Raw genomic sequence first — 13,047 nt, forward strand, 5'->3', positions numbered from 1 at the left:
GGATCAGAAAGTTTCAGCAGCGCGTCTCAGGAACACGACCACAGCTGGGCCAACTTTGTCCATCAATTGGAAAATTGATGGCAGATCTATATACAAGCGATGCGATAAGATCATGCAGAGGAGCTATATCGTCCTCGTATCCTCATATTCGATTCGATATAGCAGCCTTAGACGCGGGTGCTACTATTCTACTTCTTCCCCTGGCCGGTGAGAGATAAGGTTGAACCTCGGCTCCCCTCCCGTGAAGGCAAAACGCGTGAAAAGGAGCAGATGAGTGCAGTTGACAGGCAGCAAAAGAGAAAGGACAGCACATGGAGTGAGATGAGCCCTCTGGAGTGAAGAGTTCCCGGAGCTGATGTTGTGTTGTTTTGGTTCCCCCGCGACGTTAGGAAAAGGCGGCGGCATCGCGCATTGGCCCGGACACGGGTATGAATGTATGTACACATAGCATATACACAGGGATGCACGCATCCCTACCTCACTAGAGCCATATTGAAGGCAAAATTCTGCATATCTCTTCAAACGGGTGCTGAACGATTGCAGCGAAGCCCTCACGAAAGCAAATGCCCTCTTGTCGTCTTGTTTGCCGAGTCTACCAGGGCTTGGCCCTGTCCATTCCACTCCCCCATGCCAGTTAGGAGCACATTGGTTTTGATACGCAAAATCGAATAGAGGGAAGGAGAAGCAAATTGCAGAAGTTTACCTCACCGAGGCATTGGGTAATTGTGACGACTTGAAATATGTATAGACACCATGCCCAGGGATGGATATCACGGCTATACATGCAGTCCATATGTGTAACTGGAAATATACCCTTCTAAAACAGACAGAAACAGACAAGCAAAACATATGAATCGAGAAAATATGTTCCTTCAGAGATCAAGCAGGCTAGGGTTTCAAGAGACAGTTGAGTGATAAGTCAAAGCAGAAGCAATGTTCCCATCACATTAACAGAGCGGTGGACCTCTAGGCCTATTTTCATAGAAAACGGTACTAGTAGAAGGAAGAAAACAATGGGAATCATAAATCGGAAACCAAGAGCGCTTCTCCAGAAAGATCCATGCCCCATTCCATGATGAGAGATAAGATCAATGCACAGCAGTGAAAAGCGACAAGAAATGCTGTATATAGGGTAGAAATCTAGACATATAAATATATATTCATCTTAGTATACACCCAAGGTAATGCAACAATGGAAACAAAACGAATAGTCTGATATGGCGGTTGTTGCTGTGAGAGTCCCAGACGAAAAGAGGAATCGTCGTTGAAATAAGACTCTGGGTGCTAAGCGAGGCAAGTGATGATCCCTGCATAACTAATGATTTATGATTGCTTTTGTCGTTAGTGGAGACCACGAACAATGGGAAATAAATGTATGTATAATAAATATCTCAATACAAGTCGCAAGCAGCTGTCATACAATATATTAGGGTGGCATCCCACCGGTCCTTGGTACTTGATATTTGGGGGATGGAAAGGAAAGAAGAAATACTACCAAACTAGAAATATATAAAAGTAAAGTAAACAGATAAAGATGTGAGCGAAACTAGAATGGAATAAATATGAAAAAGCTCCAGTCGTAAACTCTTGATTTTCGGCTTTAAATACTAGACCACTCCTTAGTCTCGGTATTATACTGGACAGTTTGTTTCTGAATCCTCCCATTTTTCAATGCCCCGTTATGCACGCCCTGTCCATTCGTCGAGGGTGACCCATTGGTCCGGGTAAGCCGATTCTCACCGGCGATGACAGTGAAATTAGCCATCGAGATCTCAAGGGGGCTTCTCTTCTTGATATCGGGGATCGCAAAGAATTTGGCATCAGTGCGTGTGTGCGAGAGGGTTAGCTCGAAGTAGCCCCGGTAGTATAACTCGGACCACTGCAGCTCTCTATTCTTGTTAATCAACGTTTTCGCCTGCAAGTTGCCGATACCAACATGGGATGTGGGCCCGCTACTGGTTACTGCCGTACCGGCAAATTCAGCACCAATGGCCCCCTCACCCGTTGCCGGGTCGTATGGATACTCGTCCAGCCAGGTGAGGTCAGATACCCAATTGGCATGGCTGTCACCTGCGATGACGATGTTGTTCCCAATGTTGTTCTCGTATAGAGTCCTCAGGGTACGGTTGAGATTGGACCTATAACCATCCCAGGAATCAACGTTCACGCCAAGACCTATGGATCCCAACTCATCCACGCGGGAGAAAACTAGAATAAATTGTTAGAATTAAGTTTCGGCTTCCTTTTACCTTCTTGGAGAGGTGGGGGTTGGGGGAAGGGGAGCATAGGATATGCGTGTACCAGTTTGGCTGCCAATGACTCTCCAGGTGGCCTGCCTCTTAGCAGAGGATTTCAAGCTCTCATAAAACCAATATTCCTGACGAGGTCCCATCATCGATCGACCGATGTCGTCCGCAATTTTCCTGATATAGCCGCTATTCAGATATAGATCCGTAATGGATCGATCATAGTGGCGTGTATCAAGCATGATAAGGTCGAAAAGGTTGCCGAATTTAAAGTTTCGCCAGATCCTGAGGTTGTCGTCCATCGCAACTTGCCTGGAAAAGAGAGGGAAAGGGAAAATATGTGAATGAAAGGCACTAAGTGAGACGGTAAATGTAACGTTTATTGCGGAATTTCCATACCTGATAGGCATCCATTCGAAGTAGGCACGGACCGCATTCATCTTGCGCTGGTCAACAGAAACTCCCCCATCGAAAATGAAGGACCCTTCGATATTACGGAGTAATGAGGATCCATCTCGGTACGTATTATCCGCAACCTCTGGTCAAGATGTCAGTGAAAAGCATACCACACCATGGCTGTCATGGAGAACATTGACTAACCATGATCATCCCACACAGGAATCCATGTGAAAGTCTGGTGACTCAAAAGTAAATCCTCATCCGTTTTATGAGTCGCGTGGCGCTTCCGATATTCGTAAAGAGTGTATATCGTCTTTTGCGGGTAAATTTTGCGCCCAATACTCGAGCCATCACTACAGAACGGTATTAGCATATAAAAAAGCTCAGAATGGTAATCGCGGGTGGATAACCTACCCCCCTAGCTCGTAAATGTAGTCACTTGTTTTTCAAATATAAAAAATGGTTAATTATCTGTAACGTAGAGGAATGGAAATCTGCTTTACCCTAAATGGACGACATAGTCAACAGAGTCCTTACGAGCTGTATTTCCGTATGCGTTGAAATATCCGTTGACTAACCCAGATGGTTAGCCAGCGTTCATATCCGTTCGGCTGTATAAATATGTAGTCCTTACCGAAGTTGCTGCAAGAATATACTGCGAGTGATATATCCGCAACCTCATCGTATTCCGTCGGGGACGTTTTCGCTCTTCCGATAGGGCTAGACTTTTCCGAACCGCAGACGTTGAACTTGTAGTAATATGTAGTGAATGGCTTCAAATGGGATGCCTCGACCTGATGGTTCGTTGAATCTGGTTCAGCATCACACCCAGCGTTTCCAACCAGCGCCATTGAGAGAAGTTTCTCTCTTACCTTGACAGTGAAATCAATATCTGAGCTCGTGTAAACGGTGCCGCGATCAGCAATCTGGTTGAAGCCCTTGTCCGGGGAGACGTTGTACTCCACGCATACGGGAGCCTTCGACACTCGCGCATTGCTCTCGCTATCACCATAGATAGGAACAGAGTCGTACAATTGGCCGCCACCTTCAGACGCAACACACTCATTAACATTTTCTGACGAAGGCGCGCATCGCGTCCAGAGAATGACGGAGTTGGGATAAGGGTCTCCGGAAGCGATGCCGTGCGTGAAATCCAAGTTGTCCACTGAATACTCTACCAGCGGATCTGAGCACTTCAACACCTTAGGAATTGAGATGCCGAGGGCAGGGTGATTGTGAGACGGGCTGCGATAGTTCAAGTTCCCGGCAAAGGAAGCAAGGGATGTACTCGCGAGCGCGAGGAGAATAGTGGATTGAAGCATGGCGATAGCTCAACGTGCCGCCCTGATAAACGTGGAGACAGTTTGCTTGCAGCAAAAAAGAGCTTTCCCGAAAACGCGAAATCTCGATTCTTTAATAGTAATGCGTCGTTTTGGCATGTGGCAGCCTTTTTAGAGCGACTGATCCATTCCCGATGCAATTCGGTGCCAAAATATCCGGGATATTTTTCGTCGACTTCTTCGGCCAACATTCTCGCCATTTCCCGCATTCTTACTATCCTTTTCCTTGACCAAACATAGTGAAAAGTCATGTAATAATTCTAGGGCCACGATTAGACAAAACGTCTTGCGCTGCGGACGGGTTTTTGGAGACATTGGTTCATAATAAACAGCAAGATCTGAGTTCCAACTCTCCGACTTGATGGCTCCAGGATTCCAGTTCGACTCCTATCTTGTACTCCACGGGAATACTCATCTCGACGCATGGAGGATATAGGGCCAGCGCAGCAATCAGAGACTACCTGAGAGAAAACTTTTGATCAAAAAACTGCCCCTGACTATGCCGAGTACGCCGGCACGAGTCTCCTACTGATCTGCCCTAAGTGGGCGCTTGCCCGCATCGCTGTGGATCATCCAATTCTTTTGAGTTTAAAGCATCATCCGCCCCAAGGCTGGCTTTCGACAGGTAATTATACAGCTTCCTCTTTCCATACCTTGCTCATCTGTGCTTCAAGTGGCTATCAAATAATACTTTGCAGAATTCTCTATTTCAAAAATAGTTATTGGAGGGTTTAGCAGGAGCAATTACATCATTTATTGATTATTTCTGCAGGTCAACTAGTAAAAAGCCGCCTTGCTGGAAACTGAGATATCCACATGCCCTCTTTGCTTCTCTCTAGGGACAAATTTCACCTGGATTCTGTCCTTGGGCGTGGGTATGCTTGTTGTCATGGCCATTTCTCTTCGCGGTTCAAACCACTTACCATCCTTGGTTACGGGTTCCAGATCAAAACGGAGCAAAAGGAGAATTACAAATGACAGGACCCCCGCGGTGATAAAATGGCGCCCAGGACAGAGGATTGACCCACCGCCAAAGGGACGGAACGCCGCTGGGATTTTGCGTTTTTCACCAGGCTGGGATACGAATCGGCGGTGGTCGAAGTTAGCCAATGTCGGTCCCCATATCGATTGGTCTGTGTTTTGGACTACAGAAGTAGTCATGACAGTGGCACCTTTCTTCAGGAGGTATTTGTTGTCGAATATGACATCCTCCATCACCACTCTAGTAGAGACGGCAATGTGCACATAACGCAGAGTCTCCTGCCACGTCGAGAAAAGAATAGGGCATGAAGACTTGATTTTGGCCAGGTCGAGAATCTGGGCATCGATGTCGTCGAGTTCAACGAGCTGCTCTGCCTCAGCTCGGCACTCATTGAGGACAATGGGGTCGGAGTAAACATGGTAGACCATCCAGAACGCGCTCGCCATGCTGTTGGTTAGAGACGCAACCATCTGGCCAATCTCAGTGGCTGCGATATCTCTGCCTCGTAGACCGTGACTTGTGTTATGCTCGTAGCGGCACTGGGCAAGGAGCGAGCCCTGCTGGTGGCCCTTATCAACGAAGTATTTTTCGAAAGCGGGAATGAGAAGGTGTTCTCGCGCATGGAGGCTTTTTCGTGCTAGTAAACTTGGCCATATGTTGATCATCAGAGGCAAGATGCCGGGCTCAAAAGTGCTGTCGGCAATATCAGTGAGTCCTCCAACTCAGAAGTAGACCGATGCTATTTCAAGGGACTCGAACTTACTACCATGCTTCCTCGAGTGCGGGATCGCGAAAAGGGTTTTTCGGCCCATATATGGATTCCGTTATGGCCTTAAAAGCCTCTCCACGAACCCAGGAATACAGGTCGACCGTTGTTGGGCCGCTTTTACTCAGGTTTTCCAGAGATTCCGAGAGGCCCCGAGCTGCCGTACTACTGATCGCATTGAGTCCAGGGCCCGGAGCCAGGCCTGGATGAATCGAGGGTACGAAGGTTGACAGGTAAGAATCATTGTCGAGCATTTTGTCCGAACCTATGATAGCATTTCCCTCTGGGCCAACTCCCATCACGACATCGGCTGCCTGGGCCTCGATGGGGCAAAATGAAATAGTTTTGACCAGCCGCTGTAGCTGCGGGATGAGAGCTGGGGAGTTTATAACGTAGATGCGCTGTCCTGGTATGCGTAGGGTATATATTGGGAGATTGTATTTGTCCCTGCAAGCCGGGAAATTTAGTAAGCTTCATAAAAAGTCCATAATCCCTAGATTGCAATGTACAGTGTTCCACACCCCATGAACACGTCCAAGGTAGCTAACCTGAGTTTTACGAGAAAATTTTGCATTCCCATAATAAAGCCCAACGCCGGACTTAAAAATGGTATTTGAGTTGCGATTACAGGGGGCTCTTTCGCGTCTTGGGTGAGGTGAAGCAGCGCGGAAAGGAAAACATAGGTCGCGGGCACGAGGCCGAGGGCGATCACCAACGGAGAAGTCATCGTGGAGCATCAATTCCAACCTCTGTCAACACCAATCCAGGCCATTCTGGAAGTTGTGATATGCCCAACGGGGGTCTCAACGCTTTAAATAGTTCGCCGAACCACGAATAAATATCAGCTGGGTTATTCTGCTCGACCCCGTCAATCCTTGAACGGGAGTCGCTAGTATCATTCCAATTCCAGAGGTCGGAGACAATCAGACGACGTAATTTGCCAAAAATCCACTTTGTCCAAGGTGTGCCCTGCCAGCTGAGGAGGTGGTGTGTACTAACTACATATAACCATATCAATCGCTGAAAAGCTTACGAAAACGGAAATGCTGGGAAAGAGCAAATTTGAGCGAACGCAAAGACAATGTCGTGTTTGATGTAGATTTTCATTTTGGGGAAGCTGGTTGATTGAGATGTGGTTTCAGCAGATTAAAACGACAGATCTGTATGTCCAACATATGGAACTGGAGTATATGGGATATAAGCTGTATTAGTGTGTTTTAATGTAATTTATGTAATCTATTTGATCTAGTTAGCTCTGATTAATATCATGAGAATGGCACTCGTTCGGAGTATGCATAGACATTGATGGAACTGACAGTGTTCTGAATATCAAACTCTGAGATATAGAGAGAGAGAATAGGGTGTATGAATTCTGTGGATCAAATATCAGTTGCCTACGTTGTAATGGGTGAGATCCATTGTGAGTGCTCTTGAAACGGTTACTGGCTAACTTTTCCGCCTTCGATCACCATACCTTGGCCAGCCAGGTTCTCACTGCATGGAGTGTCAGCCGCTGCTGCGATCCGCTGATGTTGCCTTCATTATTCAATGAATGCGAGCTATCCAGCGGGATTCCTGCTCCAACGGGCGTCGTGAGCATAACCAGGATGTTCCCAGCCTCAATCCGCCAAGTACTCCGTAATCGCAATGCAACCCACAAAAAAAAGGGCCACTGACTGGGTTCTTGATGCCCCAGTCAGCACTAGTCATCTAGGGGCAGACTGCAAATGCACTTTTAAATCTCAGAGACGAATGAGCAGTTAATTCCACAATATTTTATTAACTGAGAGAGCAATGTCTCGGATTTCCATTATCGAGAGTGCAGAGTCTAAGTCTTAAGAGCACTGCAGATGAAAGATAAAATGGAACGCTACTGCTTGTGCAGATGGTGAAATGAATATATATTGAGCGAGCAAGAAGTGGGCCAGCTAGGATAGAAATCTCTACATTCAATGAAAGATGATGAATTCAGTGAGTATCAAGCAGATACGCACCTAGCTAACATTATGGTTAGATATCATCGCTACATGTCTTTGCGAGATATCACTGATGAATATTGTTAGATATATATCATCAACAGATACTAAGATTCCTTGGTAAAAATTCGAGCCCCGTTCGACTATTTTGAACCCGATGTCTGTTGATACGTTGGACCTTACTTACACATGATTTTTTTCAACATGCCCGGTGGCAGCCTGGATCCTCGGAAAACCAACCGAAGAGAGTTACTATTGTGAATTTAGTAGTTATATCCAAACCAAATATACCGGTATGTTTGGATTAGGTACTTTTCAGGACTCGACTATTGCAATTTTCCAGTAGTTATTAGGGTCGAAATTATCCGATTCATTCTAGGGATGCCAGATATGAAACTGTCAAATTGTACTGTACCTGTACAGTCTGACTATGTATGTGAAAGAAATGAAGAAAATAAAGCACAAAAAGAATCGCTCATGATCAACAGAGGGAAACGTATACAAGATTGAGAAAGAAAGAGACAGACTAATAAATGCGAGCAGGGAAATACCAAGGCCGGGCGGGAATGATGGGGAGGGGTTGGATGTTAAATACAATCAGAACTTCCTCTTAAGGCATTCTTATGCATCGTAGCTTTATGCAAATCGAATCACATATGGACAAGCTTTCAAACTTCCTTGTGCTGAAACCTTGCCTTCCCGAACCACAGTGCTTGGATTTGGCGCGTGAAGCATGCGGTCACCAGAGTTACTACAGAACGTTAAAATGTCAGATATGAAAGACAAACCCGAGGACATGCGGTTGCGGACGGAGAAATTGTCAGCAATTGACACTTACATCATCAATCCCATGTGTGAGATATTTTGATTCTTGCAGCTGCAGCTAGTTCCGAAAAAGACCGCGTCACCAGCACGACGTTTCGAGAAGGGTACTTTCCTGGAAAAGGGAAAAAGAAAGGTATTAGCATTCTCGAGATCTCGACGGGAAGCGAATGTGAAAGCCTAAGGTGGGGTTTTGCATACTTGAATTTGCCTAGCCTGCTGCTCGAAGCGCAGTACATGGAATATGTCACGCGCAGACCCTCCTTGAAGAGATTTCGTTTCGTGGCTTTGCAAACAGCATAGGCGACAAGTCCGGAGCAGTCATAGCCTCCTTTGGTAGGGCCTTTGCATGAGCCGCCACCCCAGACGTACTTCGTGCCCTTCTCTTTCATGGCTATATCAAGAACTTTCTGTCCAACAGTCTTTTTAGGTTTTGGCTTAGGCTTGGGCTTAGGCTTGGGCTCAGTGGGTTTATCATTTTCTATACAGCACTGAACATCTTTCCCTGCCGGACAAGTCTAAAAAAAAGGGAGGGGGTCAGCTCTGATTCGACCCTTTTGTACTCAAGGCGGAATATAGCTAAGATTCTCCTAAATATATACGAAGGGATATGGGTTAGTAAACATACAGAGCTATTCCCCACGTGGAATTTGCCGCCCTTGCATTTGGTCCTATTGATATTTTGGCAGAGCCCTGATTTTCCCCCTACTTTGCACTTCACTTCAACGCAGCACTGCATATAAATTATCAGCATTGAATACACCAACCCATAAGCTTTCGACGAATACATACGCGGGTTTCCCCAGAATTCTTGCCACAAGCTCCATCATAGTATACTCCGTTGCATTTGCTCCTTGCCATGCATGTCCCCATGCCGTCCATGGTTTTGCAGCTGGATCCCACTTTACGCTCGAATAGTTCAACGGCTGGAGTGGCAGATACCACACTGCCTAGAAGCAAAGCCAGAGAGAAAGTAGAGAAACGCATGATGACGTTCCGGATTGTTGTTTCAATTGATGAAAATATAAATGAGTCAAAGTAAGGAAAAGTATTAAGTTTATTAAAAAAAAAAAAAAAAACCCAAGGAGTGTACCATACAGACCTAAGGAGTGAATGAAGACATGTCTTCTTGGATGAGGATAACAGCCGTCTTTATAGACATTTTTGAATATCTCTTTAGCAGCACGCTCTGGGGAAAAGAGCGTGAACTGCTGGAGATCAACAAAAATATGTTGCTGTTCGGACACGAGATTCGTAGAAGACATTAATCGTATTGATGCATTTCTAAGCTCGTACTCCTAAATTAGCCCTGATCCTCCCAGCGGAAGAGCCCCAGGGGAAAATCTTGGGATACGGGATAGCATCCGTATTGCCATCGATGGTAGCAGTGCTGCGCATTCCAACAGGACATGGCTCCCTTTGCCTCAGATGGGTAAAGGTGTTGTTTTCAATCCTGTATCAGCAAAAAAAAAAAAAAAAAAAAAAAAAAAAAAAAAAAAAAAAAAGGAAGAAAAGAAAACGAAAAAGAAAATCGCTGAAGAACTCTGAGGACATCGGCTTTGACTTCACGCGCAGTGATCCAGCTTTTGAAAAATAGGGGGAGTCGACCCACCCATCTCCAGATCTCGATTGCTGCTAAGCTCCCTCTAACACGGATCTAATCTGTAGACGAAGCCAGAATCCTGGAGGAAGACCGGGCCGTTCAACGGTTCTAACAAGCAGCAAGTTAAGTCGCAGCGTCCATGGCTCTGAGATCGCCAGCTAAAAGAAACTACCGAAATCAAAGATTTTGGTGTCTGCACGTCATCCTGTTAGCTCACATTGTGTGGAACAATTCTCGCTTCACCCCTTGAAGGATTTACGAGAACACGATCACGATCCACCTTCTGTTCGCGCTCTAACTCTCGACCCCTCAGCCTCTGTTTCGAATGGACGACCTTGTTTTACAAAACTCAAGTGCCCAAAATAAATAAGATCAGAGTTATTCGAACCTGCTGGGAAGCGAGCCACCAGTCCATGCTGACTGCGCAGCCCACCAAGACGAAGCGATGCTGCTGCAGGTTTGGTCAAGGTCACAGGGAGACTAGAGTACGAGCGCGACACCATACTTTAACTTGAAACAATCATGTGTCCCAGAATGGGAAGGAGTTCGTAAAAAGGATACTATTTTAAGAACAGGATATATTTTCATCCCCTTGGTCGCCCGCGACGGTTGGGTATTCACACCTCGGCGCCAGGATGTGGCTACTTGCAATCCAGGGGAAGGATTTTCGGTACGACATGCGGGTATGCTATACACTGTACTAACGTTGGAAGCAGAGGAACAAGCCCTTTTCCTTGGACGAAATTGAGCCTCTTGTCGTGTTGTATCCTGGACGAGGCTGAATCTCGACGGGACTTCGGCCGGACAAGCCAAAATAGCATCTTGAAGTTCGAGTGAGCGGTTTGTTGGGCAGCACTGGCCCGCGGGTCGGTTCGTGAAGGCGACTACAATCTTTTGTTCTTGTCTGTATCCACCAAAGGGTCACCAACCAGAAAGACCTGTGTGGGGATTTGGAAACCTCTGGACAGCTTCGCTGGGGAGCCATGTTATCAGAACCCCAAACGTAACCAGCAACCTTCCAATTTTCTTTCTTGGATTGCCAATAATGAGCGACATTGTAGAATTTGGGGACCATTAAGTTTCCCTGAATCCAAGCGTTACCTCACATTGCTAATGTCGGTTTGATTCTTTCCGACCGCTGGCAAATCCGAGCTTTTTAAGTATATCATCCAGCTGGAAAGCAAGCCTCTAACTGATTTCATTGCCAATGCTAATGAATCTCATGCCTGTTATTTTGAGGACGCATCCCAACTCACATGAGTCAATAGTTCAAGAGATAAGGATTTTCTTTTACATATCACCATGAAGGCAGCGTTCGTTCTCGTTGCCGCGTCTGTTGCGGAAGCCTTCGTTATTCGAGGCCGCCAGGAGCTGTCAACCCGGGGTGAATTACCTCCTTATTCCCAACCCCCACAGTTATGGAAGGATGAGACGAGTTTCGTACCTCACCTCGCCGAAATGGCTGAAAGCATCGACTGGCTGTTGGAGAACCATCCACACGAAGCAGAAATATTGCAATTAGATCAGGACTTCGACCTTTATAATTGTGGTAGCGACGACGGTGATGATGGCCGGAAAGAGGATTCTTTCATACTCGCTCAGCCCCAGACACGCCATGCGGGAGGAAACCATCCAGACTACGGCCATTTTGATATGACTCTTTACGAGATGATAAATTCCAGCACGCACGCAAAAATCTTCGCAGAGTACATATCCAGGTTCGATGACATCGTGGATTTGCTCCAAAGCACCTCGTCAAAGTTAACAGTGTTTGTTCCCACGGATGATGCCTTCACTGGAATTACATCCCAATCAAATCCAGTGGACAGATTGATAAAAAGGGCGATGTTGTATCATATTCTGCCCGGTGAATACTCGAGAAAAGACTTATTCTCCTCGAGAACAATGCCCACCCTGCTCGAATCTGCAGATCTTGGGCATTACCCTCAGCGAATCGGCACACAGTTTGGGCCCAAGGGTTTAACGATGAATTTCCGTTCTTCCATTATTGGGAGTGACCTTGTAAGCGCCACTTTCCATTTATTCTATTTGCTCCCTTTGTTCTATAAACCGATACTCACTGATCTTCATTACCGCAGTATGGCAAGAATGGAGTTATCCACGTGCTGGATAACTTTCTAATCCCACCGGCTCCAGCGACAGAAACCCTAAATACCCTCCCTTCAACCTTTAGCACTTTCGAATTAGGAATGTACAAGACCGGCCTCGTTGATTATATCAACGACCATTCTACACATGTAGGGTCGACATTGTTCATTCCCACCAATCAGGCGTTCGAGAACCTTGGTCGTGAAATCAGTGGATATCTCTTCAGTGAATGTGGTGAGAGGTATCTTGAAGCTATATTAAAGTATCATATTGTATGCAACCATACGCTTTACTCGGATGCATATAACAGACCAATGAACGGGAATGGGCTAAACCCTGAGTCGTTCCATGTAAGTACTATTTTCTCATCCCTATTCATGGACGTAGGAAGTAGCCCCCCTGGCTAAACTATTCTCATTTGAAAGCTGGATTTGCCTACCCTCCTACCAAAAAGTCACATCACTGTAGATATCGCACAGATGAGTCGTCTCGTTGCATTTAGTGTCAACGGTCATTCCTCTGTCGCGATACCAGATCTTCTTACCCAAGATGGAGTCATCCACGTTCTAAACAAGGTTTTGCTTCCGCCTTGCCAACGGAAAGTCCATACTGGCGATTTTCTCTGCGAAGATCCTCAGTTGAGTGACGGGGAAGATGCCTTCAATTTGACCGTTGAAGAATTGATCGAAAGACTGAATCCTTATGTTGACAGCTTACTGGAGAGCGGTCGTGTCGAATAGTTTACATTCTTGCACATGCAATTTTTACCACGGGCCGGCGATAATGTCCGGAGGGAGAATAGGA

The 13,047-nt window shown here is 46.1% G+C and overlaps 4 protein-coding genes across 4 annotated transcripts; 1 reads left to right on the plus strand and 3 right to left on the minus strand.

The window, feature by feature from the left end:
- Positions 1-1,600: 1,600 nt before the first annotated feature.
- Positions 1,601-3,967, minus strand: HCAG_03183 (conserved hypothetical protein; the record flags this gene model as incomplete). Its single annotated transcript, XM_001541036.1, has 6 exons — positions 1,601-2,208; positions 2,302-2,558; positions 2,646-2,784; positions 2,847-2,998; positions 3,149-3,218; positions 3,280-3,967. The coding sequence occupies 6 exons, from the start codon at positions 3,965-3,967 to the stop codon at positions 1,601-1,603; spliced, it is 1,914 nt and encodes a 637-aa protein (XP_001541086.1).
- A 687-nt stretch (positions 3,968-4,654) lies between these two features.
- HCAG_03184 (predicted protein) lies at positions 4,655-6,460 on the minus strand (the record flags this gene model as incomplete). Its single annotated transcript, XM_001541037.1, has 4 exons — positions 4,655-4,689; positions 4,909-5,660; positions 5,731-6,180; positions 6,282-6,460. The coding sequence occupies 4 exons, from the start codon at positions 6,458-6,460 to the stop codon at positions 4,655-4,657; spliced, it is 1,416 nt and encodes a 471-aa protein (XP_001541087.1).
- Positions 6,461-7,756: 1,296 nt separating this feature from the next.
- HCAG_03185 (predicted protein) lies at positions 7,757-9,518 on the minus strand (the record flags this gene model as incomplete). Its single annotated transcript, XM_001541038.1, has 8 exons — positions 7,757-7,779; positions 7,897-7,961; positions 8,001-8,035; positions 8,364-8,460; positions 8,548-8,646; positions 8,733-9,049; positions 9,160-9,264; positions 9,324-9,518. The coding sequence occupies 8 exons, from the start codon at positions 9,516-9,518 to the stop codon at positions 7,757-7,759; spliced, it is 936 nt and encodes a 311-aa protein (XP_001541088.1).
- A 1,918-nt stretch (positions 9,519-11,436) lies between these two features.
- HCAG_03186 (predicted protein) lies at positions 11,437-12,983 on the plus strand (the record flags this gene model as incomplete). Its single annotated transcript, XM_001541039.1, has 3 exons — positions 11,437-12,156; positions 12,234-12,593; positions 12,669-12,983. The coding sequence occupies 3 exons, from the start codon at positions 11,437-11,439 to the stop codon at positions 12,981-12,983; spliced, it is 1,395 nt and encodes a 464-aa protein (XP_001541089.1).
- Between the last annotated feature and the right edge of the window lie 64 nt (positions 12,984-13,047).

Source organism: Histoplasma capsulatum, genomic scaffold, assembly GCF_000149585.1.
Source record: "Histoplasma capsulatum NAm1 scaffold_3 genomic scaffold, whole genome shotgun sequence".
NCBI lineage: Eukaryota > Fungi > Ascomycota > Eurotiomycetes > Onygenales > Ajellomycetaceae > Histoplasma > Histoplasma mississippiense.